The following is a 27,995-nucleotide window of genomic DNA, read 5'->3' as shown; positions in this document are numbered from 1 at the left end:
GGCAATTATACAACAAAATCCATCAAACAACAAGGCCAGTCAATTCTGCAGCCTTCCTAAACACCAGAACACCCACAAATGAAGAATGAAAATATTTAATTGGTACAATCGCCTTTTCTATTCACTGAGCAGATTAAAAACGGGGATTTTGTAGATGCTTTTCATTAGAGTGCTCCTCAGTTAAATTGTTTGAACACAGACTCAATTGCCTGTGCCATTTTGTCAAAGCAACACAAATAGCACAGAGGCCAGGTTCTGTCCCTTCACAAGCCACCTGTTAGCTATACTTATTTAAGAATTGTCCATCCTGCCCAATCAATTAAAAATTCCATAGGCAGTTCACAAAAGGTTAAAGATCAACATTAAGAACAGCACTGCTAAAGTATAATTAAACGATCATAAAAGAGGCATTGGTTGTCTGAAGTCCACTGCCAAGGAGACGAATTTAGAGCAAGCTCTGCACAGTGGCTGCTTCACAAACACATTCTTAAAATACATCATGCAGCCTTTCCCAATGTAGGGCCTTCCGGATATCTTGAATTACAACTCCCAGCAGTCCCAGCCAGTGGCCATGCTGACTATGAAGCTCAAGTAACCCATGGATTGTTGTTGCAAACCAGGTCACTACAGGTCATGTGAAGGAACCTTTTTAAAAAAGATGTCTCACAAAAAATCAACAACTGTACCTCAAGTATATGTAGAATATTGTTACCTCTCAGTGCAGTTAATGGAATACAGAAAGCAGGTGACATTAAAAAGTGTGTTGGTTTCAAAGAAGCAGCTATTAGCGTTTTCGCCTGTGTCTGCATTTTGTTAATTGTCACAAAGTCCAATTTGATATCTATTCAGCCTTGCTTACTGTCTGGAACTGCTGGGTCCTTTAGTTCCCATGTCCAAGGACCTAGGGGGCCACTAGACCCTAGTACTGATGCAATCTGGAACAGTTTGTGCAAGAAAAAGTCATAAGCCATTCTACTGTTGGTATTACTGACTTATTCAGAGACAGGATGCTTACTGCCTATGCATACATTCAGAGTCATCCAGGGAAAAGCACATTCTGGTACAGCTGCAAAACTCAACAAAAGAGACTCTGGACTACAGGTACTTGAATCTATTTATGAACAGAAGGTTTTTGTGTGGGCACTGTCTGAGGATACCTGCAGGCAGGCAACAATATGAACTGTCCAATCCAAAGCACATTTAGCAAAAAATAATAACTGCTTCAGTTAAAAAAAAAAAGTGTGGGTTGCACAGTAACAGGCTGGCAATGCCTGCAGTCTTAAAGCCATTGGCTGAGCTGCTCTGACCTCACAGGAGTCTGAAATTTCTAGAAGGCAGACCACTTGTATTATTGTATAAAACTACAATTTAAGCGAAGTGCTATGCAATCTCCAAAGGAAAACTCAACAGAGTTCAGCTTGGAAGCCTAGCTCAGTGTCTTGCTATTGATGGAAGAGATGAATTTAGAGCATTTCCACAGGAAATTTATGTAAACACTTCTGCAGCCTGTTACTTTAACAAATATATTTTAGATGACCACCTGATTTCAGTGGTCTCCAAGTACACATATAGCTGCATGCCAGATTTGCCCAAAGGCCTGAGAAATGGGTCACACGCCAATGTTACCAATAGAGAACCAGGACTGAGGCAATGAGAGTGGATTTACAGCCCCGATCTAGCTGATGTGTAGGTTTCAAAAGTAAAGAACTGTTGAAATGTCATTCGGAACACACCTGGCAGTTTCAGGTATAACTACCCAGTTTTTCTTTATTCCTTACCTGATGCAACATTGATTATTTCTTTAACAACAACATCCTGCATTTCTTCATATTCTTTCCTGCTCTTTATGTATTCTTCGTTGATCTCTTTCAATGCACTGTACATGAACAAAAGTACAAAACAAAATAGCACTTGCAAATGTGCACTGATTTTTCCAAGTAGTACATACTTTCCCCACCATTTCAATGCAAATAACAGTTCTGCATTTCACCTACATGTTGGAGAACTTCACCCCATTCTTCTGGGTTTCCAAGATCTTGTATTTCAGATTGTTCCGCAAAACCTTCTCTTCTTTGTAAGTAATTCGAAAAAAATGCCCGAACTGCGCATTACATTCTAATTTGATGCTCTTGCCAGCTTCTAAACCTGTTCCATGGGAAGGGATGGGGAGGGGGGAATAGAATGCATGACTGATTGTGGTATTATAAACACACAGATCACATTTTCATTATCCCCACTCAGTGAGTCAAATTTCTCTCTTGGCTGGGTTTTGCTGCTTCATATTGTAGCAGGCCACCTGCTGAGAAGTTAACTCATAGTCACAGGGCTTGGAACATGTCCTGACACCTACCTGGCTAGATTAAGGGAGACAGAAGAGGTGCTCTAAGCTGTGCAGTTCCTTATACTGCACATATTTTTAAAGAGTAATATCATAAAACCAAAGGCCACACCAACTGGCAAGGGAAGGAGAACATTCCAACATGGACATTTATTAACTTGTGTCGGATTGTCAGAGCTGGAGCTACTGCAGAAGATAAATTCAATGGATAGCAAGATGCCTCACAGGATCCAGGTGCCCTGCCTCACCCCTCCCTGCTCCCCAAGTTACAAACCTTACGTGTGTGTGTGTGTGTGTGCGCGCGTGCGTGTGCGAGTGCCAGGAGAAGTGCTTTACATTTCTAGATAATCCTGCCTCAACATGGCATCTTCCAGATGCCTTGGACTACAACTTCCAGCTGTCCCAGCCAACATGTCCCAATGATCAGACATGAAGGGGACTGTAGTCCAAAACACCTGAAAGGATTGCTTGGTGCGGGGTAGGTGCTCCAGAAAGTAACCCACAGTCCAGAAGCATCCTCTGCCAGCCACATAGACACGGACTTCACAGGATTCATGAAGACACTGACTGATTTAACAGTAGGGACACCACAACTCTGAAAGTGCAAGCTTGGGAGCTACATATGAAACCCAGAGAGAGACAGGAACATAGGACCACAGCGACTCCAAAGGGGCCTCCCAGGCCATCTAGTCTGACGCCCGGCTCCGGCTGCCTCCACTCATGCCATGCCTGGCAAAACTGTGAGAAACCTCTCATTTAAAGCTTTTGTGATTTTCCTTACATACAGCGGGAACAGGTGTGAGCATCTCAACAGTTTTCAAGCGTTCGGTCTTCAGCCAACCTCATTTATATTATTCTGGGTGCTGACAGGTTCCTGCATACCTGCAAAGAAACTGGGCCACTGCAGAGAATCCAGGACACCAGAGAATATCCTATGGCCACCTACCCTTAACTGGTGCCCTCTGAAAGTGCTTGCCTCTAACTACCATCATCCCCAGGCAGCAATACTTCCTGTAGTGACAGCAGTTGTAGTTACAGAGTGAGGAAAGCTGTTCCAAGGTGTACACAGAACTCAGTCAAGGGGCTGGCAAAGCCTGCCGGGTTTTGTTCATGAGCTGAGAATAGGCCTTCAAAGACACCCAGTTCTCCTCTAGCTCCACATGGCAAGGAAAGATTAATAGTGGTGAACAAGCCTCCTCCAAGGAAGCTCATCCACTACTCTGGTTCTTCTTGCTAGGCAGACCCTAATACACAGACACAAACAGATTTCAAACAAATCCTGCTTAACATATAAAATTAATCTACAAGTAAATAAAGCATTCATGAGCTGCTGAAAGACTGCTGAAAAGTAGCACTAAAAACCAACTCTTAAATGCACTTTGTGCAAAAGATGGATCCCATCCCAACATACTCAGTTCCCTGGCTGAGGTCTTTAGCACACTCTGCATTTTTTCCTCCAGTTTATCCATACTTTCTCTCAACTCAGCGAGGCTTGGGTCAATTGAAGATTTCACAAGGTATTCGTGGCTTTCCACCTGGGATATGAGGAGAGAAAATTTCCATGAAAGATTTTAAAAGCGCCATCACAGACTTTATAGCTATATTTATCTCATCACAACTAAGTATTTAGAACTCATTGGAATGGGTAAGACCAAACAACCAAGTGCTGCTTGTGGCACTGAGGGAGGGGAGGGACAATAGCTTAAATAAGAGAAGATATCTGATACACCTTCAGCTTTTTAAAAATTGTGTTGGGTTTTTTAGATCTTAGGACTAGTATTGCTTTATTACTTTTTTGCTGTACATCTGTTTATTTAATTATTTGTAATATATATTTCAATATATGCATTTGTTTTAGTTGTTTTGTGAACTGTCCAGAGAGTTTCAGCTATTGGCCAGTATAAGAAACATAATCAATTAATTTATATGCATAGACTGGGCCTGGTATTGTGGCAGGGTCTATAGTTAGGTTTGCTTCGCATCATATCTCCCTCACGAAGCATCAGGAATCAGCACTTGGACACAGTCCACACAAGGAAAGGGCAAACACAACCTTTACAACCCAATCCCTTCCTGGGGGACACTTCTGTCACCTGACACCACAAAAGGGATTCAGGGAAGCCCCAAAACAACTACAACCTAATTCTCAGCAGTCAACACCACTTTCTGTCACAGTGAGCTGCCAGCCAGAGACAAGGACTGCTGAAGTGGATGGCACTTCAGGAACAGCAAGAGGGTGAGCTGCTGAGAGCCACCAAAGTCATCTGGTCTTCTCCCAATGGATCAGTGGTGACTCTGCTAGGAACACAAACTTCCAGGGCAGTCCATTATGTTATCTAACTATATGCTCAAGTTGCCTGCTTTCTGATGGATTAAAAACACTCATTTATTTAAGCAAGGTTTGGTTGGGAAGTGGGAATCTTGGATTGTACTGCATAGGCTGTTGTCAGTGATATCAACCACTATCGATTCTGTTGTTAATTTGACAAGGTTTGATGAATTATTTTATGTCACGTTCACATTTGAAAGGCAGCATCCAGAGACCCAGATGTCAGTAGACTACAACTCCCATCAGCTCTAGCCAGCATAGCCAGTGGGGGAATGATGGGAGTTCCAGTCCACCAACATGTGAAGCATCACATGTTCTCTAAGCCTGGTATAAAGAAATCAAATTATTAAGCAAGTGCTGTTTGTTGACTGGCCTACTTGGAGTCTGGGCTATTCCCTCCCTCTTGTATTCCAGGACAAGATCATATAGCTTCAGTTCAAGGTTTAGATGGTCCTCCTGTCTTGGGAACCGCACTGCTCACCTGACACCCACACTGTCAAGAAGATTAACAATCTTGACCAAAGATCCACCTTGTCTAGCAAGAGCTTCAGCATGAAAATGAAATACAGTAACCATAAAAATGAAATAAACATCAACAGTCCTCTTCCAACAGGGGCAGGTCAAATCCTGCTGTAAAGTTTGCAAGCAAAGTTCAAAGCAATTGGCTTCCCGTTATGTGTTGGGAATGAGGGTGGCGGTTGTTCCTGGTGTGCACTCACAGGTTATGCCAATCTGGATTCCAAGACAGAGGATGGTGGAAGAGGGAGCCTGGGGACATGGGCTTCAAGACTCTGAGAAGCACCATTTATTGCAAAGCCAATATCCCTAAGCACTCAGGTAGGCTCTGGGAATAGCCAAGATTCACAGGTGTCTGGTGGGGACATGGGAGAGGAGTTCTTTCTCTGAGTCAGACAAACGTGGTAGGACACTTGACCCTACGATAAAACGTTGGGAAAGGAAAGAACACCAATTAGAGGATAAACATATAGAAAGGAGGTGGGCTCATTTCCAAACTGGTCTTTCAGATGCAATCAGGCCCAGGTGTACTCAAAAGGAGGGTTTCCAGAAGTAGATGATTAGACTGGGTTTAACAGACCTCTCTGTGCACGCACAGGGATACATTCTGTGAGGGTTGCATTTGTCTGGCATGCTCTGGTGAGTAAAGGGATTTTGCAAAGAAAACGGTCTGTTGCCTTGAATGTGCAAAGGGAGGAAAACTTGACTCATGACACTATGTTTGTAACCAACATGTACATGCTGAAGGTATCTATGAAGGTTCAGAGGTGATATAAATGGGAAAAGGATACAGGGAAAATGAGCAACTCTGCTAGTTTGCTATAAGGCAACCTTTTCTATGGTGGTTCCCTCCAGATGTTTTGGCCTCTAATCCCTATCAACACGAGACAGCAATCCAGACAGTTGAGAGCTGAAGTCCAAAACATATAGATAGCATCAGGTAAGGGCTGCCTCTCCTACAGGCCTGGCTATAGTGCTGCAGCAGATCCAAGAGAAAAAGAGGCAGGCAAACTTCTAGACTGGTTCTTGCCACTAATCCATTCTCAGAGCAATATACAACACTATCTTCCTGTAATAGGGTCCCTTAAACATAGTGTCAGTAGCAAGAGCTGTTAACGTCACTTGAAGCAATGCCTTCCAGTAGCACTGGGCCGGGCGGGCGGGGGGATTAAGGACGAAAAGATCAACAACAGGGCCTGAAACGAGCCATGGCAGCCAGGATGCCTTCAACACAGCATAGGGGATCTCACCCAAAGCTGCCAAGTTCATTGCCCAGAGAACACATCCCGCCTCCATCTGACTATCAATTCCCCTAGTCCTGGCTTCAGTGCAGCCATGCATGGCTCATTAGGAATAATGCTAATGTTACACAATGGCAGCCATGACAGCAAAGGGCCGACTAGAGCAGGGGTGCTGAGTCTCCTTTGACCTGAGGTCTGCATCATGGTGGAGGGCAGGGCTGAAGGCAAAAAGGGCAGGGCCAAAATAACAGCGTATTTTAGCTTTAGCTCTCACTGCCAGTAACTGACTATTAGGAGAGGCATTTCAACCTTTTAGAATGGGCAACAATGCTATCCCAACACCAGGAATCCACCAAAGGAAGTCTCCAGATCAAGGGAGTGCCATCATTCAGGAAAACCCAGGCAGGTTGGATTCAGCCTCCCAGATCCACAGTTCAGCACCCCTTTTCTAAAGGAAGCACTTCATGTACCATGCCATTATTTTGCAGAACTTGCAGCCACAAGATGTGCTGACAGCCATTAGCTTAGATACCCTCACAAGGGGAAAAGACAAACTTTGAGAGAACAAGTCTTCCAGGGGGCCATTGGCCATGATTTTTTTATTATTATTATTTCAGTTTTTATATAGCACTCCATTCCCATAGGCTCTGACGGCTTAGTGGAAGCACTATCTTTAGAAGTTCGTAGCATGACTCTGAGTAGCATTTACTCAGTGGGAAATCGTATGGCAACTTCCTCCAACCAGGCTCCCTCCAGATGTGGTGGACTGCAGGTTCCATCACCCACACTGGGAATGATGGGAGTTGGACCCTCCCAGGTGTGCTGATCTACCAGTTGGGGAAGGCTGAAGTATGGGATGGCCACTGAATTCAGGCCTGGACTGAGGAATTTGTAGGGTTCTCTGGCTGACCAATATAAATATAACAATGATGAACCAGACAGCCCCCTAGCTCTGACTCAGCCAGGCCTGTTTCAGTAAAGTTTCTACATGGAAACCCAACTTGCATTCCTATTAGTGACATGCCAGAGCAGATTCAGAACAGAACAGAACAGGAACCCCGCAGGGGACTCCCTTCTGCTTGGAAGAGTATCTGTGAAAAGATGCAGCTGCTTCCAGGATTGCTTTGCCACAGCGCTATTCTCACATTTACCCAGCGGGGACACATTAGCCAAAGGGAAGATGGGGCAGCAGAAGTGGTCGGCTGCACTCTGTGAGCATCAGCACCACTCACAGTGGAGGAATACAGAAGATGGGCCAGTCAGTGAAAAAGGTCATTAGTCTGCCGGTCCAGATGCCTACGACAGCTTCCCCAGCCTAGTGCCTTCCAGCTTCCTGGGAGCCCTGCTGGGTATGCAGGCCTAGAGAGCTACCAGGTAGCTCAAACAGGATGAGTCAAGCAAACAGGATGAGTCAGGCAAGAATTGCTACTCTTCCTGGAGAAGTGGGCTTTTGCAGGGCTGAAACTTATCTAGTGGTAAAAGGTAAAAGGCCAAAGGAACAAACAGAAGTACGAATTAAAAGTGGCCAAGCATTAGCTGTATTGTGACAGTCATACTCAATAGCTTGAGAAACTGAAAGGCAAACAAATGCTACATCTGTGTATTTTATTGCTGGTTTTCTGGTTGCTATTGATCATCTGAGTACCTGGAGGAATGTGCCATCTATTAATAACAAATCATTTGGAGGTAGAAAGAGTAACCTCTGCTCACAGCAGGTAGCTGAAAGGCTTGGCTGTGGTGGGCAACACTCAGACCTCCCATCCTGACATGCGTAATTTCTTGTGAATGAGTCGAGATCCCGCACTCCTGTAAGGTATACATTCAGAGGACCTGCTGTTCTCTACTACTGATTTCCCCTTTTCCTTTTCTTTTTTTAAAGGGTTTTAGTCCACAAGATGACATACCCTCCAAATTATTTTGTCAGAAGTACTTTTCCCCTTCCCATGCTATATCAGAGTCTGTTAAGAAATAAAAATCGGAGCTTGTTTTTCAATTTATTAATAAATAAGGTATCTTTCAATATCAGGTGCCTAGCCTTTTTCATTCCAGCTCAGCAACTGCCCATATATAATTGGACAAATATTAACTAAAGGGATTCTTAGGTATAAAGAGTAATTCTGCATTTTGGGAAAGCCCACAGAATATGTTTCTGAAAGCAAAATTCAGTAGCCATCATCTAGTAAACCTATCCCTAGCTAGACCTACTGTTCCTGGAAAGTCTGGTATTAAAAACACACACATCAAACAGCAATCACATCAGGGAAATGCATTTCTTATACTCAACACTAATGAAACATTGGGAGGGAGGAGCCCACAATTTAAGTTTTGGAGGGAAAATATAGCAAAAGAGATGAAAATCTTATACCCCATCTGCTTCATCCCTTCATTCTCAAGCCTTTAAGAATGAAAAAATGGGTATGAAATCCCAGGAAGGATTTATGTGCTTTCTGTACCTAGCCACATTACATTCTAACCTGCACTGCAGCAAAAGTAAAACCATCCAGAACCTGCAGGAAAAGGGAGGAGGGGATGAAGCTTTACGCACTATCAGCTCTTACAGAGGAACTCCCTGTTTGCTTGACGACCAGGCACAGCTGAATGCTATTACTGCATAAGTCAAAGATGCTCCAAAAAGCACAAAGCAGACCTCTGCCAAGAGAAAATAAGTTACCGGGAGAGCCGCAAGATCTTCTCTCACCTCATTCCCCTGGGGGAGTGGGAAGGCTTCTGGACTGAAGTCAGGACATATTGCTTCTCTCACTCTGTGCCACACACCCCCACAGCCTGGGAATCAGTCTCAATGGCAGTGCACATTCTTTGCTCCTTAAGTCAGGCACTGCCACTAAAAAGATTCCAGGCAGCAGAACAGGCACCCCAAACCTTGGAAAGCTGAGGCCATGCAGAGTACGCTACATGGAGGCTTGATGGACCAATGGCTGCATCGTTTTTGTTGAAATCAACTGTTTTTGACTACTGATGTGCTTTTCTTGTATTCAGGATCAATGGGATTTTATGAACTGTTCAGAGAACTTGTGTTATAAAATGGCATACAATAATGAACACTGTGATCCAACTTCACTGGTCCATTATATAACAGAGCTGATGTTCAAGTGGAGGATGAATGCCCCTTTTTTGGAGAATGGCTATGGCCAGGAACCCATGACTAGCACTAGTCTTTCCAAAGCTGTTGCTGTAGTTTCCTCCCTGCACTGGAGGGGGGTGTTTTTAGGGGAAATTGGGGGGGGGGTCCCCATGGATAAAACAAAAATTTGGCAGAAATAGAAAAATAAGTAGTACTTCTTTTTAGCATTCTTTATGGATCTAAAACCACTTTGTTGATTTAGGACAGGCTTCATTACCCTGGTTCACTTCAAGTATTTTAGATTCCAGCTCCCATTAGCCTCAGACACCATGCAAAACCAGGCACTGCAGACCAGAAGAAGGAACATGGCAGCTTTTCTGTTCCTAAAGTTATATTATGCATACTTTAAGGACTACTGTCCTTACCTGGACGAGCACTGCCTAGCAACGGTGATTCGTGCCCTGGTAACTTCCCGGTTGGATTATTGTAACGCACTCTACGTGGGGCTGCCCTTGGAAACGGTCCGGATACTTCAACTGGTACAAAATAGAGCTGCCAGGTTGCTGTCGGGGGCCAGTCATTATTCTCATATAACGCTGGTCCTCTATCAGCTACACTGGCTCCCAATTGAAATCTGGGCCCAATTCAAGGTTCTGGTATTAACCTATAAAACCCTGAACGGATTAGGTCCAAAATACCTGAAGAATCACCTCCTTCCCTATATGGAGGATCCATCCTTAAGATCGGCAGGGGAATCCTTGCTCCGGGAACCCTCAAGAACTACAATGGGCCACACTCCCTGGGGGTCTTTAGCATGAGTGTGAAGGTGCATCTCTTGCTTGACCTGTTTTTAATGCTGTTTGTATTCTAAGGTGATATTGTTTTAAAGGACTGTACACGACCATGGTTGCTTTTTAGCAAATAAGGCAGCAAATGAATCAAACAGGTACCTGTTATGCCAGTGGAATTACAAGAGTTAGACTCATTTGGCTAGTGGCTGAACCACATGCACACTGCACTGCAGTTGCCCCGAGGTCTCCAACATCATGCTCAGCAGTTTTCCTGCCCTTTTATTTTATTTTATTTTAAGAGTTTTAAAACCATTCCTTGGAAGACTGGAAGGCTGACACGCTGCAAAGTGAAAGGCTACCCGCCAGTGCCACCTCCATTTGTACTCCAAGAGTGGTTTTGTGTCGTGGAGCTCTGCCATATACTCAGGGTTCTCGAGCAAGTTATTTTTTAGTCTTAAGAGCTGTCTTCTGCGAAATGATGGTTGTATAACTAGCCATGCCTGCTGCGGCGACCTTTTTCTAAATGTACTCTTTTTAATTTTAATATTCTCAAAGTATTCTCAAAATTTCAAAATCAACCCACCAGTCAAAAAGAGTTGAGAAACCCTGTATGGCCTAACCAAGACATCACTAAAGCATGGGTTGCAGGTAGAGTGTCCTTTTCCAAAAGTCAAAGCTACCTTTGGACATCCAAACCTGGCCAGGTGTAAGCACCCCAAGCCATGCACTTGATTCTTCAAAGGGACTGCAACTCAATCTAGAATAAGGCCACCACATATGGAAGATACCACAGTCTTTCCCTCCCCTTTACTGGTACAAGTTGCAGTCCATCTGGAGGGCACTAGGTTATGCCCTTTATGTAATCATAGATTCTGTTAAGAATGGGATATGGGTATGCTTTTAACAGTTGTTTGATTAGCATTTAATATTCCAATTTTAATGTTTTATATAGTTTTATATGGTTTTACTACCTGTAACTCACCCAGGGGGCCATGCAGCTAATGGGGCAGGCTAAAAATCCGTAATAAAACTTCACTGATCCATGATTTAATTGTGGATCCATGATTTACTAGTGGATCAGGGGGTCAACCTAGCATGCATTACTGAGACCTGGGAAGATGAGGCTGGAGTGGTTACTCTGTCCCAGCTTTGTCCTCCTGGATACTCAGTACAGCACCAACATCACCTTGAAGGCCCGGGAGGGGAAGTGGCCATTGTTCGTCATTATTCCGTCTCCTCCTTGAGGCATCCTGTTCACTCGCGCGTGTTGGGCAATCAAAACAGATTAGGGATCCTACTGGTGTACTGCTCACCCCGCTGCCCAGCAGCCTCTCTGCCTGAGCTGGTGGAGGTAGTCTCCAACTTGGTGTTGAGGAGCCCCAGAATGTTGGTCCTGGGGGACCTCAACTTCCATGAGGAGGCTGCCTTATCCAGGGTGGCTCAGGAATTTATGGCAGCCATGACAGCCATGCAGCTGTTTCAACATGTCACCAGCCCAACACATATTAAGAGCTCACACTCTAGATCCGATTTTCTCAACTGGGCAGGAAGATGATGAGCTGGGAAATGGGGGGTTAATACTGACCCCTCTGCCTTGGTCAGAGCACTTGCTCCTGAGGTGTGAACTAATGGCCCTTTTCCCCCTCTACAGGGGTAGGGGACCCATTAAGTTAGTCTGCTCCCAGAGGCTGATGGATCCAAATGGATTCCAGGTAGCTCTAGGGGATTCTCCAACTGGTATGGTAGGCACGCTGTCAACACCCAGGTTGCTCTATGAAACACAGAGGTGGCCCAGGTGATTGACACGATTGCTCCCAAGGACCCTTTCCCTTCTCGCAGAGCTCAGCTGGCTCTTCAGTATGCGCCAGAGCTAAGGGTGATGGAGCAAGAGGGGAGACAGCTAGAACACAAGTGGAGAAGAGCTCAAAATGAATCTGACTGGACACGGCTTAGTGCCCATTATCGAGCCTATTCCATGGCAGTGAAGGCAGGGAGGAAGAGCTTTATTGCTGCCACATTTGCATCCTCATCGTGTTGCCCAGGAGAGCTTTTCTGTGTGGTTCAGGGCCTTTTATACCCTAGCCCCAAAGGTGATTTGTTGAACTCTCAGAGGTCCCCTGTAAGGAATCTGTGTGACACTTTGAGGATAAAATTGCTCAGATCCATAGCAACTTGGACTCCACAGTTACTCTGGTTCCATCAGCAGAGGTGCCCAGTGCGCTGTCTTGTATCATTCGGATGAGTTTAAGCTCGTGCGGCCTGATGTGGACTAGGTGCTCGGATCTGTCTGGCCTCTGACCTGCTTGCTTGATCATTGCCCAAAACAACAGAAACTGCCTTGGTCACCTTGTGGGATGACCTCTTCTGGGAGAGAGACAGGGAGCGCAACCCTGTTGATTCACTACCACGCTAAAAAATGTGCCCCAAATGTGCACATACAATGACTTTTAGTTGGAACTGCACATTTCTAGAAGTGTAGGTACAAAATGGGAAGCTGTGCCTGGATGTCCTGAGAGAGACCTGCTGTCAAAATGCAAGAGGCACTAACCACAGATACCGAGCCAGTAGGTTATTTTTGCTTTGCTTTGTCTTGACAGCTGTAAAATGGCAAGCTGTCAGTTGAAAGCAAAGATCCAAGGAGGCAGAACGATTTATCCACCTTGGCACTGAGATTCTCAGGGCTCACTCTCTTCCCCATGCTCGCAACTTTTCCACCCCTTCCTGAGACTCAAGAACCTTGGGAAGAAGGTAAAAAGCATCATACTTCATTTACTGGAGCGTGGAGCTTGACAGTTGTCAAAACTCTGGTTCCTTTTCAAATGGATTTTTGACCAGGCTTCCCACAGCTTTTTCACAGGGACCTATGAATTCATACTGGCATACCCTGTTTGAATAATGCATGGGCGGTCCTGTCCAAAAATCCCTTTTAAAAGGATATGCAGTTCCTGGCAGTTCGGAGGAGCTGTGAATGGCTGCTGAAATGGGGATCATCAAATTAGATCTCCAAGAGGAAAAAAATGGTAAAGGGGCCGGGGCAGGGTGGAGTTGCAGTGTGCTAGACTGTCTGGCAGTCTAGAAATGTTTTTTTTTTTTAAATAAGTAAAACAGAGGGTGCAAAAAGCAATCCCTGAAAATAATGGTAAGGGAGAAAGCCACAATGAGTGGCTCTGGAGAGTGATGAGGGGAGGAGGAAGAGCCTGTGACAGTCACCCCACCACACCACTTGGGGATCAATGGGGCGGCTGGCACTGGCTGCCATTCAAACAAGCTTGGAAGGAGAAGCAACAGATTTTTCACTGTTCTTGCCAAGTGGCTCATTCACCATTGCCAGAACCCACAGTGAGGCCTTTCAGCCAGGCCTGGTGAATACACCAACCGACAAAGGGTGAAACAAACCCTGCTACAGACTATGAATGACGTGCCATGGCGGGATGTCATGCCATGCAAACTAGGTCATTGTCCCTCTGCCTAACCTACTTCACATGGTTCTGTGAGGATAACTTAAGAGAAGGCTCATGCAGTATCCTGGGCTCATTGGGGAAAAGGCAGAATACAGTCTGGGACATTTTTTTGCTGCTTTCTCTGTCAAGTGCAAAGTAAACCAATGGCAGTATATCAATAACAGTAAAAATAATAATAATGCAGCATCTCTGCAGCTCTCTAAACCTCAGTCCATTGGAAGGAAGTTTACTCCATGCAGGCTAACAATATAATCTGGTTACTATGACAACCTGTGGCGTTACCATACTCTATTAAAGAGGAGAATGATAGATTCTTACAGCTTCCAACACTAAAATGTGAGCCTATAAAATCTTGACACAGGAGATTCTGATCTCTTATACTATGGAAAGTTTACTGTTCCATTAACCACAGCTGCCCCTCCAATGTAAGGTCTAATGACCTTCCGTGGATTAGAAAAAGCCAACTAAACCTGGCACAACATATCTTATGAAGCATCATTAAAAATATCCACTTTGTTGCCTTTGTTCTTTAAACATGAAAGATCATAAACAAGCCATTTACATCAAGCAGTAAAGCGGCTAGAAGCTCTGGAGGGAATCTCTGTGGGCAGGTGGGAGAAGGCTAGCACTAAAAGCAAGCTGGAAAAAAGCCCTGTTTCTGCTGTTCCAGTTCCAACTAAAATGCATGTATTTGTCTCTTCACCAGTCTAATTTCCCAATGAGGTTTGCCGCCAACATTTTTTAAAAGCAGGGAGATTGGTGGTAGTGGAGAGAGTGCTGAAATGAGGTGAACGCTTTGAATTTTCTATCACCCAATTCCAACATACACCCTGCAATGTGACATGGTGATACCATGACTGATCCTCCATCATTCGCTACAGTTTCCCTTCAGCAACAGGAGCAGCATCCACACAGACACTCCTATTAAGTGCTATGGAAAAAACAATGCACCATATAAGGCTTCCCCCTCCACTGATGTGAACATGAAAACCTGTTCTAAAGACGTTCCTCCAGGACTTGTTGCTCCTGCACCATGTAACGATATCATTCATTTCTGCACAGCAATTTGGGCATGGGTGCCCTTCAAGAACCTGTGGTCTGGGTTATGTGAGAATGGACCCATGGACACTTGAAAAGTGGGGCTCTAGACTGATGCCCTCCTTTCACATTACCGTATTCATGTCCAATGTTTCTTCAATCATCTTCTGGAAATTGGAGAAATCAGAGAGCAGCTCTTTAAGAGGCTTGGTAAACACCTCTTCTACTAGCATGTCATGGTTTCCTGCCAAAACGTGAAGCACACAATTAGGAACAACACAAGTACGAGGCTGAATCAGACCAAAGCTCTATCTAGTCTTCAGTGGCCAACCAGATGCCTATGAGAAGCCCACTGGGGGGTGGGGGTGACACATACATACATGTACATACATACATAAGAAGAGTCTAGAAGGTAAGTAAACTATAATTTGTACCACACCAATACTTGGAGTCATGTTTCATTGCATATGTCAAAAAAAAGGTTAGTGTCTGTGAACACCTTGGCTGTAAAATGGGAAACTGAAACTATACCCGTCCCATTTACAGTTAAGAACAAAGGTTTACAGAGAGCTATAAAATTAAATTTTTGATCAAACCAAAAATTTTTGGTTTTGTAAAGTAAATAGTACCGGTTTCTATGTCATCAGGACCACAATACCTATGCACAGGAGGAAATTCTAAAAAGGCTGCAGTGAACCCATGATTTGCAGAAGTTAAATAAAAATCTTTAGGGAAAATAACCCTATGAGAGAGGGACCAAAAATATTGCAATCTCAAAACGCTGACTGACTTCTATGCAGGATGGCAGGATACACAGGATGGAATATTTGGGCAGAGAGCACTGCTGGTATCCGAGCACCTTCACACAGCACCCTTTTTTCTTGCAGAGCCACTTAGAAACAGAGCGAGTCAGAAGAGCCTCCCGGGCCATCTAGTCTGACCCCTGGCTCCGCTCACGACATGCCCACCACAGGCGTGTCTACAAACACACTTTTGGCACCATGGCAGCACATAAGTTTGTTTTGTTGTTGTTTTGTTTTGTTTTAGAAGCAAGCACATACACTCTGCAAATCTGTGCATGCTGCTCCATCAAGAGCAACTAGTAATATCTAGTTTTCGGGCAAGAATCACACTGTATGAATGATTTAAAGCACACACACTTGCAATGTACTTTTCACAAGCTGTCAAATATAGGAGGGATTTTTATCAGAAGTTACCACTTAATTTTCTCAGCTATGTGCACACTCAAATCAAAAGAATGTATTTGCTGGGGTCAACAAAGTTCATCTTTCCTTGACTTAATGAGCAAGACAGATCTTTATGCTCTCGCTAAAAATGTCAACCTTAAATCGCTCTGTCCTCAAAGGAATACTTACTACTGGGTTGGCGGGGGAGAGTCAGAGAGAAAGTTGACAGCCTGATCATTGCACTCATGGTGCTAGGGAAACACTTTCAACGGAAAAACAGAGATAAAACAAGATTTCCACAGCACAGGGATAAGGTTGAAGATCTAAGTGTCATTAACCAAGGTTTGGCCGAACTGCTTCCCTACAAGCTGATTTCCTCAGTTGTTTCTCCATTTTCCCCATTTGTCCGAGTGTGGTCAGCAACACTGAAATATAAAGACATTTCCACATACAGGGCACCACACACCTGGGAAAGGTCTTGGTATTTCAGTGTCGCTGACTACACTTGGGCACACATGCATTCACATGCATGTCTGAAAGGGGACATGTGGTAGCAAGAGCAGCCATTCATTCAAGTGCTCAAGCACATGGCACATTAAAGTACTGATGACATGATCTGTTTAAGCCAAGTACTCCTGTTTTCAGAGATAAGACGCACTGTGACCAAGTACAAGAGCTTCTTGGTTGTGACATCTCATGTCTGGAATGCTCTTCTCAGAGAGGCTCACCTGCTGCCCAGTTTCATGAATCCCAGTGCCAGCCAGAGACATTTTTATTTGCCCAGGCATTTTGGCAGATGAATTAGCTGCTTTGCACTGTCTTTGTTTTGCTCTTCCACGGGCTGTACCAATTTACTGAGTTTTTATTGTTTCTACTAATTTGATTATTTCATGTTTTGATAGTTTTATGCCTCCCATTTTGGGAGATCTATGCTGCAGTCTGAGGCAGCAGCATGCTAATTCCAAATTGCCTCAACCAGCAGAATGCTGTACTCTTGTGTTCCATAGATCCTAAATCCCCATCCTTACTCTACAGTCTTATACATATGGACCTAGGAGGAAGCCCCATTCAGCTCAGACTAGGTAAGCATAAGGCCGTGCAGTTAGGACACAATGCTGCATATGCTTAGACAGCAAAACCTCCTACACCTCCTAGTACCCCTCCAGTCAGTCAAGGAGCTGTAAGATATTCTTTCTGTCTAACCATGCACAGCAGCGTGCTTTCGGTGATTGTGTAAGAAAAGAAAAAAAGAAAAACAAGAAAGAAAGAATGTCCCTTATACTACAGGGCAAATTCTCCTCCCCTTATACTCCAAAGCAGGATTGCTAGCCTCCACACATGCAAGCACCACCAACCACTACTCTGAAAATAAGGGAAAACAACATAGAATCACAGAATAATAAGTAGACTTGGAAGGGGCCTATAAGGCCACTGAATCCAACTCCCTGCTCAGTGCAGTACCCCAGGTTAAAGCATCCAAGACAAATGGCTGTCCAATTGTCTCTTGAATGCCTCCAGGTAATTGGTTTCATTGCCACACTGCTCTAACAGTCAGGAAACTTTTTCTGATGACTAGCTGGAATCGGGCTTCCTGTAACTTAAGCCCATTATTCTGTGCCCCGCACTCTGGGATAAAGAGATCCTGACCCACCTCAGTGTGGCAGCCCTTCAAGGATTTAAAAAGTGCTATCGTATCTCCCCTCCATCCTCTCTTCTCAAGGCTAAACCGGCCCAATCTCTCCTCATCGGTTTTGTTTCCCTTGAACCCTTTCCAGTTTGTCTGCATCCCTCTTGAAGTGCAGCACCCAGAACTAGACTCGGCACTCAGGAGTGGGCCTAGAACTAGTGTTGAATAGAAGGGAACCAGTATGTCACTTGATTCGGAGGCTATACTTTTAAGAATGCAGCCCAAAATAGCCCAGTCATTCCAAATGCTGTGAGAGTCCCCGCTGTGTGGAGCCTACAAATGAACCAGGCCTCCAGCCTCCAAGGAGGAGCAATTGCGTGCTGCCTCCTTGACTTCACGAACAGACCACCTTGGATTTGGAGCAAGAGGGAAAATCGTGTTACCATCAGTTTTCGCCAGTGCCTCTACCACATTAGGTATCTGATTCACAGCCTGGTAAATTTTGTAACAATCCTGCAAAGTGGCTTTCTTCTGGAATTTCTTGGCTATTCGACTGAAGTCTGGGAAGCGACGGAGAAGATCTTCCTGAAGAGCCTGCCTGAGCTCTGCATCTTCCATAAAGGACTCCACCAAATTTAGCCTGTGGATGGGACAAGGGGGTGGGGGGGACAGAGAAGCAGTTCAAGCATGTAGGGCTTTCGTGGCCTTGAAAGCAAACCATGACAGGTTTTCAACTCCCCCTCCCCCCACTGTTCCTGTTAACACAGAAGGGTTATCTTGCACCAACAGCCAACTCTCTGGTGGTGGCAGAAAAATCACACTGAGCTGAGCCAAGATCTTGACAGCTTGTAGCCAGTTTGCTTTGCTACCATTGAGAATGTTGATAACAATGCCTACTAAATGCTAGAAACAAGATCTCAAGTAGAACAGAGAATCTTCAACGCTTCAGCTAAACTAACCCTGAGGTCAGACTCTAAAGCAGACGATTGATTTTTATTTTGCTTAGCCTGTTATTATCAATAAGCATTTTATAATGCCTTAGAGTTTTCCAAGCATATTCTTAACACTAACCTTTACAAAAGTGGCAGGCCCAACCAGGTTTGCCGGATGGCCTTGCCCCTCTCCCTGGCCTCTTTTCCTCAACCACTGATCATTGGGTAGTTTCCCAGTTTTTGCACAGTCCCCCCACCTACCTGCCCAATTCTAAAAGGCTGAAATGCTTCTCCCAAGGCTTAGTTACTGGAAATAAGCACTTTTAAGTGAAATATGCTGGATTTTTTTTGTAATTTCAGCCCCGCTCCTTTCACCTTCAGCCCAAGGAATGTGGCTCTTAAGCACTTCTCTGAAACTGAATTAGGCCATGGGGCTAAAAGCATCCCCCCCCCCATGCTTTACAAGGACATTGTTAGCCTGTTAGCACCATATTATTTTTGTACTGCAGAGGCAACAGCCTAGTCTATGCCATTCACCACAACTTGAGCATATGGACGAATGAAGATGTACTCATATTATATAGCATTAGACCACAGGATGTTCTAGCACACAGTTGCCAATTTCGACTGACAGCTGCTCCCTGAGATCATTCCAGCTAGAGCTTTCAGCTACTAAAACCTGTGTCCTGCCCCATACTGAGCACGGGCTCTACTGCTGAGCCTCTCAATGCAACTTCAATACCTCCTGGGGGCCAAACCATCACCCTTAAACCCCAAAGGGCCAGCACACCTTTCCAGTGCAAAACAAAGGTCAGAAGACACCCCCTGTGCTTCAATGAAACAAGCAGTTCACAGCAACAATACAGTGTTGTTTTCAGTGCAAGCGAATAAAGATACCTGGAAGAAATCAAATAGCAAATATACCAGGAATGCAAAATCTCTGGCCCCAAGGCTTCCACAGGTTCTTCCAGCTTTGTCTCTAAGCCTCACCCTCTGGAGAAATTCCCCTTGGAGGAATCCCTATTTTTATCCTTGAGCTGAGATCACCAATTGAATGGAAAACCTATGTGGTTTATGCCCCTTCTTGCAGCCCTGAACAGGAACAAAAGTTTAATGTGTTCATGCCCTGCCCAGGCCATTAAAGAGACAGAAAGGTTGCCTGTCATCTACAGGCTGCAAAATGAAAGATGCATCCAGGGACAGAAAAATAGGCTGAAGTTACACTGCTTTGTAGCATCCCTGCTCACAAACCAAAGAGGCTTGCAGAATTTCTGATAAGCAAAGCAAACATTTATTCTGCTGATCCATCCATCCTGTATACCAAAGGCGGTTGGGGGGGGGGGGATGTGTGACTCTCCAGATACTGTACTACATCTTTCACCAGCCCTACCTGATACAGCCCATAGTGGTGGGTGATGGAACTGATGGAACAACAACAGTAGGGCTACACTCTCCCCACCCTGCCACATATGGTTGAAATAACTGGGTATGCTGATCCTGGAGCAGAAAAAATTAAGTGAGACACAATAGTGGTCTTAAAATATCTGAAAGTCTGTCATGCAGAAGATGAAACAGAGGTGCCTTGTGCTACTCTAGAAGACAAGACTACGATTAAGGTTTGAAAGCTGCAGGGAGGCAGACTTCGAAACACAGAAACAGAGGTAGTCAGAAGGGGTCTCCTGGGCCATCTAGTCTGACCCCTGGCTCCAGCCTGTTCCTTTCATGACATGACTGCCATGTGCATGTCCAGCATATCTTTAAACACTTGGCTAAACGCTGGGAGAAATTTGGTAATGGTGAAGACAGTTTGGCAGTGGAACAGGCTGCCTTGGGAGTTGGTGGGCTCTCCTTCATTGGAGGTATTTAAGCAGAAAGTAGGTAGCCACCTGATAGGGATGCTATAGCTGTACCCTGCAGAGAAGAGCCTTCATTGACAAGAAAGCTGGGCTTCCAACTCTATGGCGTAGTTCACACAAGAAGACATCCCTCTGTAGATAATCAGACATGGTGGGCTGTTCTATCTTCTTAACCAACCTGCCTTCTAAGTTATCTTTCATGCACAAACCACTCTGAGACCGCATGGCCTGTTTTAGGGTTGATGCCTCTGGCAACTTGTTCTGCCTCCTGAACACAGGTGGGCATTTTTTCATGGGTTGCTGGGAACACCTAAAGATCCAATCAGCCAGAGACAAACATTCCTGCTACTCCCTGTGTTCTCACTTGTGCCACTGCCATTCTCCTTCATCCCTCTTCAGCTGACAGCTTTTATATTTCTGCAGTGTATCCCTCTGTATTACTGCTTTGGCACGATACTTGTGTACGTTCCTTGTTTCTACTCATTGCTCTGTAACCCCTATCAATATGTGACAGCTAGCAGTGGAAGGGAGCTATCAGCAGGAAGGGACAGGGAGTCAAGAGCAGCAGGAGAAAAGGTGTTTTGCCGGCAAGTGTTCTTACATTGGAATTGGGTTAGTTTAGTTTAGAATAACATGAAATAACTTTTTAATAGCTAGCAAAATAATGCCAAAATGGAAGTTGGAAACACAGGGATGCTTGGTTAAATACTAGAGAAATTTAGACTTGGGTTTCCAAAGTGTTTGCATATTGAATACCTTATAATCTGCTCCAGAATTTTTCCAGGAACTGATGTCAAATTGGCTCAGCACTGCCAGGTTGCTCCTTTCTTCTTTTTTGATGATAGGAACAACATTAGCCCTATTCCTGTCATTGGGCACTTTCCCCACCCTCCATGATTTCTCAAAGATAATATGCAATGGTCCCAAGAGTTCTTCTGGCAGTTCCTTTATTGTCCTGGGATGCAGTTCATCAGGTCCAGGAGAACTGAAGCCTAAGTGTTCCTTGATCATTTGCCCATAAATCTCAAGTTACAATCATGTCCTTTCAACTTATAGTTCACCTTTGCTAAGGCGGTTGTAGATCTTCTTTTGGAAGAAGACTGAGCCAACATAAGAATTGAACACTTCTATCTTTTCTTTGTCATCTATTATCATTTTGCATTCCTCCCTGAGTAATTGAAGTCATGCAGCCCAAATGGACACTCTTAGCAAAGCTTTCAACATAGTGCCCCATGATAAGCAACATTTTAATAGAATTTTTCTCCCAACAGATATAGGAGAAATTGAAGTCCCCTATTAGAACAACATCATGCCTCCTTGAAACACTAGTCACTTGCTTTTCAGAAGTTTCATCCTCATCTTCTCCTTGACTGGGTGGTCAGTAATCGACCCCAACCACTGTGCTCCTTTTATTCCTTGCTCCATTTATATTAATCCAGACGCTCTCAATGGGACCACTAATCTTCCATCAATGATAGGTACGAGTAGGACCATCTCTCTTTTTCATTTTGCAAGTAGCTGCATGAAAGGGTTAGATGCTTGAGGGGAGGGGAGGGGAGGTCTGAGAATTTTCTGCTTTTCAGATCAAGTGCCAGAACACCATCTCCAAAGCAACTGCTGGATTCAAAGCATGCATTAATGCGGAAGGTGGAACACAAAGGAATAAATTCTAGAAAACACCTATTTTTAAAATCCTCTTCTCTTCCCATATGTGTCGGCATGAAGCAATTTAAGCAAAGACACTCTTAAAAAGGAGTCATAAAGCAAGGAAACTCTCTTCCACTCTATGACAAATGAGTCCTACAAGTTGTAGATTTAATGCAGCAATCTTAATGCAGTCTTCTGCAGCTTCCTTGGGACAATGAATTTTAGTCCACTCTTGCCATAACTCCTTAACATTAGACTTCCATCTCTCCTGGCTTCTGCAACAAAGTGGGGTGCTCACTCGTCTTTGATTACTTCTGTCCCCTTAAAGAGAATGACAATTATTCCTCACTTTCTTACACACCAACATTTATGTACTGAAAAGAACGAATTAGGAGAGGCTTTGACAGAGGGCTAAGAGCTAGCATCAGTTAGGGTGCACAGTTGCCTTGTTAGAACATCCTCACTCATAAGCAGACAGTTTCTAAGCCTGATATGTTTTTGAGAAGAGTAAGTATAAACTGCCTAACTACCCCTTCCCTAGACTAACACTTTCCTTCTTCATAGGCAGAATCATATCTCTGGGGACACTTGCACTCCATCTTCTCTTTCTACATTAGCTAAGGGTGGTCAATTGATCTTCTGAATGCTTATTTTCAAATATTTTCACCCAAGAAAGAGCTGTATACAGAACTAAAGCAAGAGAGAGAAAATAAAACATAGATTCAAAACATGGGACAGTGGGGGAAAGCAGCAGCACTGCCCAGGAGTCCTGGAGAAGAACTAGGAAAGAATCATCAATCTCAACTAAATTCAGCACCAACATGATGGTGAAGCTGCTAAAAAATGAAAAAGACATTTCAAATGCACAGGCAGAAGCTTCTTATGCCAAGTCATATCCAGTAGTTGCTGAGAGACAGTCAGGCCTCAGCTGAAGCAGTTTTAGGTTCCATGCTCTTAAGGAAGGTGCCAACTGTTATAAGAGGTACAAAGAGAAGTGAGGAGGAGTCTGCAGGGAAAAATGGGATGAAGGAATGTAACGGTATGGAACGAATGCAAAGCTTAATTCTCCTGAATAATATTGGATCTTTATAAAACACATTTTAAGTGCTGGAAACACTTCATGTTCTTTCTGTAGCTCTTGTATAACAACCCTGCAAGGAAGGCCAAACTATTATCAAATAGTAAGTGGAAGGCTAAGGTTCAAAGAGCAGCAGCTTGCTGAAAGCCCCTACTTAAGAATAAAATGGAGTCTGAACCTAAGGTTGCCCATGCTTCTAGCCGTGATGGCGCATCTACTGTCAAAAAATATTCTCAGTTCCTTTAATAAAATGTTGCACTAGAGTGAGAAGGAGAACTGCATTAAAATGTAATAACCCTCAAGTAGAGATGTTGGAGAAATTAACAGATTCATAATATCCATATACTAGTTCCCTAACGAGAAGTATGAACCCTTCTGTAAAAAATAAGTAACGCAAGACAGATCTATAAACACAGCAGATTAATTTCCACCAATATTTGTCCTAGTTATTTATTTACAGTTTAGAGAATCATCACTTTGGAATTAATTCACATAATACTCCTTGGGGTACCAGTCATTTTTAGGAAACCCAACTCAATGTCAGATAATTAAGTCTTCCATTGCACAACAATGCCAACAACTTCTGTAATTCACACAACTCTTCATATCACAGGTCAAGTTTTAGAACCATTGGAAGCCTCTCTGTAGTATTTCAGTCTTCTTCCAGTTGTTCTAATGAAATATCAGAGCTCTAGCAACTGCACAGAAAGTAGCTCTGAAATTACATGAGGCTAAAGCATAACCAATATATATCTCTTACTAGGAGCCATCAGAAGCCACTGCTGCAGTTTTGAGGCTTTCCAGAAGCAAAGTGTGATTAGTCTGCTGCACCAAAAGAAAAATGTAGTCCTGAAGCACCTTAAAGACAGGCTTGTAGTGGCAACTTGCCTTTCTCAAGCAATAGTGCCCACTTAATCCATATGAAGCATTATTTTCCAGTTGGCAGATAAACAAAAAGAGAGGAGGATGCTCTAAACAATAGGGACCAAACAGCTAGGAAAGGCAAGGACACCAATTGTGCTGTGCAGGTTGGTTTCCTATCTGACACATTCAGCATGTGTATGTTTGGCTTGGTTTAATCAGAACAATCAAATGCTGCCCTGGAGCCCTATCGTAATACAACCAAAGAATGTCACCACTGCTTCCCAGCCACCCTTTCCGCTGAAAACAGACTTCAGTTTTGAGTGGGAAAACTCAGAGAAGCAGTAATTTCCTCTTTGGAGATAACCAAATGTGGAGGTCACTTTCTGTCACTTAGGTTGTTTAGAAGCTTTGTGACATGTTTCTTCTTTCTGTCATAGGATCAGCAACATGCCCTCATTTCATGCTCTGGTTGCAAAATTAATGCTGTGATCCCCAGCTTTTCAAGTTACCCATCCTCACAATTTCTTATGGTGTGAGGCAAGCACAACTCTAAACAGAGCAACCTAGAAATTGAGTTTGCATAAGACATTTAGTTAATTTACAATAATTATGTGCCTTATTGAAAAATAGACACACACCTGCAGTTCCTGATCAAGATCGTGTTGCCTAAGTTCCACCTGCAAAGCCACTGAAGGGAGTGGGGTGGAAGATGGGGAAAAGATGGATTCTAGCTCAATTACAGAAGTAGTAGATGGCAGTCCTATTGCATCATACCAGGACAGAATTGCTTGCCAAGATGACTCAACTCACTTTTACCCACAATTCCATACTATCTTTGACTTGGGCATTATGCTAGGCATGTAGGAAGCTACCTTATATTAAGCTGAACTATGGGTCCACCTAGCCCTGTACTGCCTGCACAGATTCAATCCACATGGAACACTAATGAATGACTTATTTAACCCATGAGTTCCTGAACTCTGGGTTGCTGTGCTGTGCAAAGACAGCACACCGACAAACCAGGATTTCTTTGCAGCAAACAACTGAGGAAGCACATCCATGCTTTGCAGCTGGGTCATGAATTCTAAGCTGCCTAATCCACAGACTGTTGTTACATGCAGACTCAGGACTATGGATTGCTGCAGAGGCAGTAGGCAAGAGTGGTCAAAAGACCCCAGTTGCTCTGCATGCCAACACTGGGATTTGGGATACAGGGAAGAAGTGGGCAAAAGAGGAGGGAAGTAAACAACCTAGGGACCAAAAAAACAAATCATGGTTTATTTGATAATCTGACAGGCTTTCCCAGATAGGGAAAGCAAATCATGGATTAAAAATGAGTAGGATAGCAATATATGTACACCAGTTCATGATGCATCAGGGAATCACCAGGATTCTGACAGGTGTCTTTCCTGACCCTAACAGAGATGCCAGAGACTGAAACTGTGTGTTTTACATGCAAGACATGGGCTGTGCCACTGAACTACAGCCCTTCCCTTTTGGGCAGAAGCACCCCATCACACATCAAAATGTACATAATGTTCAACCAGTGCTGCTATAGCCTCATTTCAATTCTTCCACCTTCAAACCCCTAAGATAAACTGCTGAGGAGGGGCAAGGAGAGGGTTAACTATGAAGGAAAAAAGGAACTCCAGTGTCATTTGAAACAACATATCTAAGTGGTGGGGCATGGAAAAGGTCAGGCAACATTCAGGCCAACAGGAGTATTATCGCTTGTTGTCCTTGCAATTACTGAACTCACAACATGCAATCAGTTCTAATTGCTTGTGAAAAGGTAAAAAATACAATTTCGAGTTCAGCACCGTGAAAGAGGGTCTCGCCACAATTGTGACTCCTACAGAGCCGTTTAGCATCAGCCAAGACAATTTACTGTAACACAGCATTACTTAGACCCTGACTGCGCTTTCTGGTTCCATCAAAAGCAATGCAGACTGACAAACACAGTCAGAACTGCTACGGGAGGAGGTGGAGGGAACCAAGCCACAAACAATACACTCTGCTGAATTCTCCAGAAGCCAAGCTGGGTTCAGAAAACAACATTCCGTTTTATTAAAAGGTGGAGATTTCTTAATGCTATTGTAAGGCAGAACAGCTCAACTTGCTGATTTGCTGCAAGGCACATTACCATCAGTCCTGTGCATCTTAAACTCTGGATGGGGGCAGAATCTCCAATACAAGCCATCGCATTTGCTTACAGTCCTGCACGGATAAGCAGAATTTAGCACAAGTGATGTGCTGCATGCTGACAGTGGCCAGCTTCTATGAGAATGCTGAGTAACATTCAGCCACTGCAAGCTCCTAGCAGATCCCTTGCGCTAGATAAACACTGACCCATAGTAAATATAGCATGCAACCAATTTTCTGTTGGGCTAAGCTTCTAAAAGTAGACCGCTCAGACTGGCTATTTTCAAGGCATCTCAGTGGCTGCCCCCTCACCCATGGTGTGCATCTTCCCTTCACCTGTCTCTCACTTTGTCCTGCACTTGAAAGGCATTCCAAAGGCACTGAAGTGCCAGGCAAAGTCAGTGGTCAATCCTGCAAACCTGGACAATTTTTAAGATATGGGGGCATGCCCCTGAATTTGCCCTGTCCAAGTGAAGCACTTGCCAGATGTGGAAAGAGACTGGATCTATGGAAAATACAAATAACGCCTAACTGCCACAATATGGGGACCTATTGTTGTTATTATTTATAGTTATATCCTGCTTTTTTTCCTTTCAAAGAACTCAAAGCGGCTTACATTCTCCTCCTCATGATCTTATCCTCACAACAACAATCAGTTTGTGATTGGCCCAAAGTCACCCAGTGAACTCCATGACTGAGTGGGGACTAAAACCCAGCCTTCCTCAGTCCCACTCCCACACTCTTAGAACCACTGCCCCAAACCTTCCAGATGTGTTAGACTATATAACCCACTGTCCCCTACTAGCACGGCCAGGGGGGTTGAAGTCCAGTACAACTGGGCAGCCCAAGGTGAGGGAAGCTTAGCTTAAAGCATTCTAGCTACATTTTAGTTTACAGAAAAGTCTTTCATAGGTATTACAAGCCATCTAAAGTGCAGTTGTCTGTACCTTAAAAACACTTGCAGAAGCTCCTTTCTGCAATGCGAGAAGCAGTTCAAATATATTCATTGGCCCCACAAGTGGGTTTATTTATTTAAAACATTTTTATGCCGCCCCCATCGCAACAAAGCCTCGGGGCGGCTCACAACAAGAACAAAATATACAAATATAACAAATTATACAATAAAATATTAAAACCCGGTGCATCTCAGCTTAAAAGATTTAAAATCCTATAAATAACCAATAAATTAACAATTAAAATAAGTTTTAAATAAAAAGGTCTTAGCCTGGCGCCGAAAAACAAATAACGACGGCGCCAGGCGGACCTCTTTGGGGAGCGCATTCCATAGATGGGGCGCCACCGCAGAGAAAGCCCTCCTCCGAGTACTCACCCTCCTAATATCATTCACAGAGGGTTCCCGGAGAAGGGCATCTGTTGCTGATCTCAAGGGGCGGGAGGGAATATATGGGCGCAAGTGTTCCTTTAGATATCCAGGTCCCAAGGCATTTAGGGCTTTATAGGTCATAACCAACACCTTGAATTGGGCCCGGACTTCAATCGGGAGCCAGTGGAGCTGACGCAGAACTGGGGTTATATGAGAACAACGCCCAGTCCCCGTCAGCAACCTGGCAGCTCTATTCTGCACCAATTGAAGTATCCAGACCGTCTTTAAGGGTAGCCCCACGTAGAGTGCGTTACAGAAATCTAATCGGGAAGTTACCAGCGCGTGTGTCACTGTCGCCAGGCAGTCGTTCTCCAGGTAGGGATGCAGTTGATGGATCAGCTGAAACTGAAGGAAGGCGCTCCTTGCCACCGCCGTCACCTGAGCTTCTAGAGACAGCTCAGGGTCGAGGAGCACTCCCAAGCTGCGAACCCTGTCCCTCAGAGGGAGTGCAACCCCATTTAGGACAAGGCCCAAGTCCCCCA

The 27,995-nt window shown here is 44.3% G+C and overlaps 1 protein-coding gene across 1 annotated transcript in view; it reads right to left on the bottom strand.

Moving 5' to 3' along the window:
• MSH2 (mutS homolog 2) overlaps positions 1 to 27,995 on the bottom strand; it is a 69,134-nt gene that overhangs the window by 13,154 nt on the left and 27,985 nt on the right. Inside the window, exons 7-11 of the mRNA XM_044428976.1 lie at positions 18,054 to 18,250; positions 14,931 to 15,040; positions 3,750 to 3,873; positions 1,995 to 2,145; positions 1,779 to 1,876 (exon numbers count right to left, since the gene is read on the bottom strand). Coding sequence (XP_044284911.1) covers positions 1,779 to 1,876; positions 1,995 to 2,145; positions 3,750 to 3,873; positions 14,931 to 15,040; positions 18,054 to 18,250 — 680 coding nt within the window. The remainder of the gene's footprint in view (positions 1 to 1,778; positions 1,877 to 1,994; positions 2,146 to 3,749; positions 3,874 to 14,930; positions 15,041 to 18,053; positions 18,251 to 27,995) is intronic.

This window comes from Varanus komodoensis, unplaced genomic scaffold, assembly GCF_004798865.1.
Source record: "Varanus komodoensis strain SLA01 unplaced genomic scaffold, ASM479886v1 scaffold2, whole genome shotgun sequence".
NCBI classification, from domain to species: Eukaryota; Metazoa; Chordata; class Lepidosauria; order Squamata; family Varanidae; genus Varanus; species Varanus komodoensis.
The sequence above is the reverse complement of the archived record's forward strand: the minus strand, read 5'-3'. Positions and strand labels throughout refer to the sequence as shown.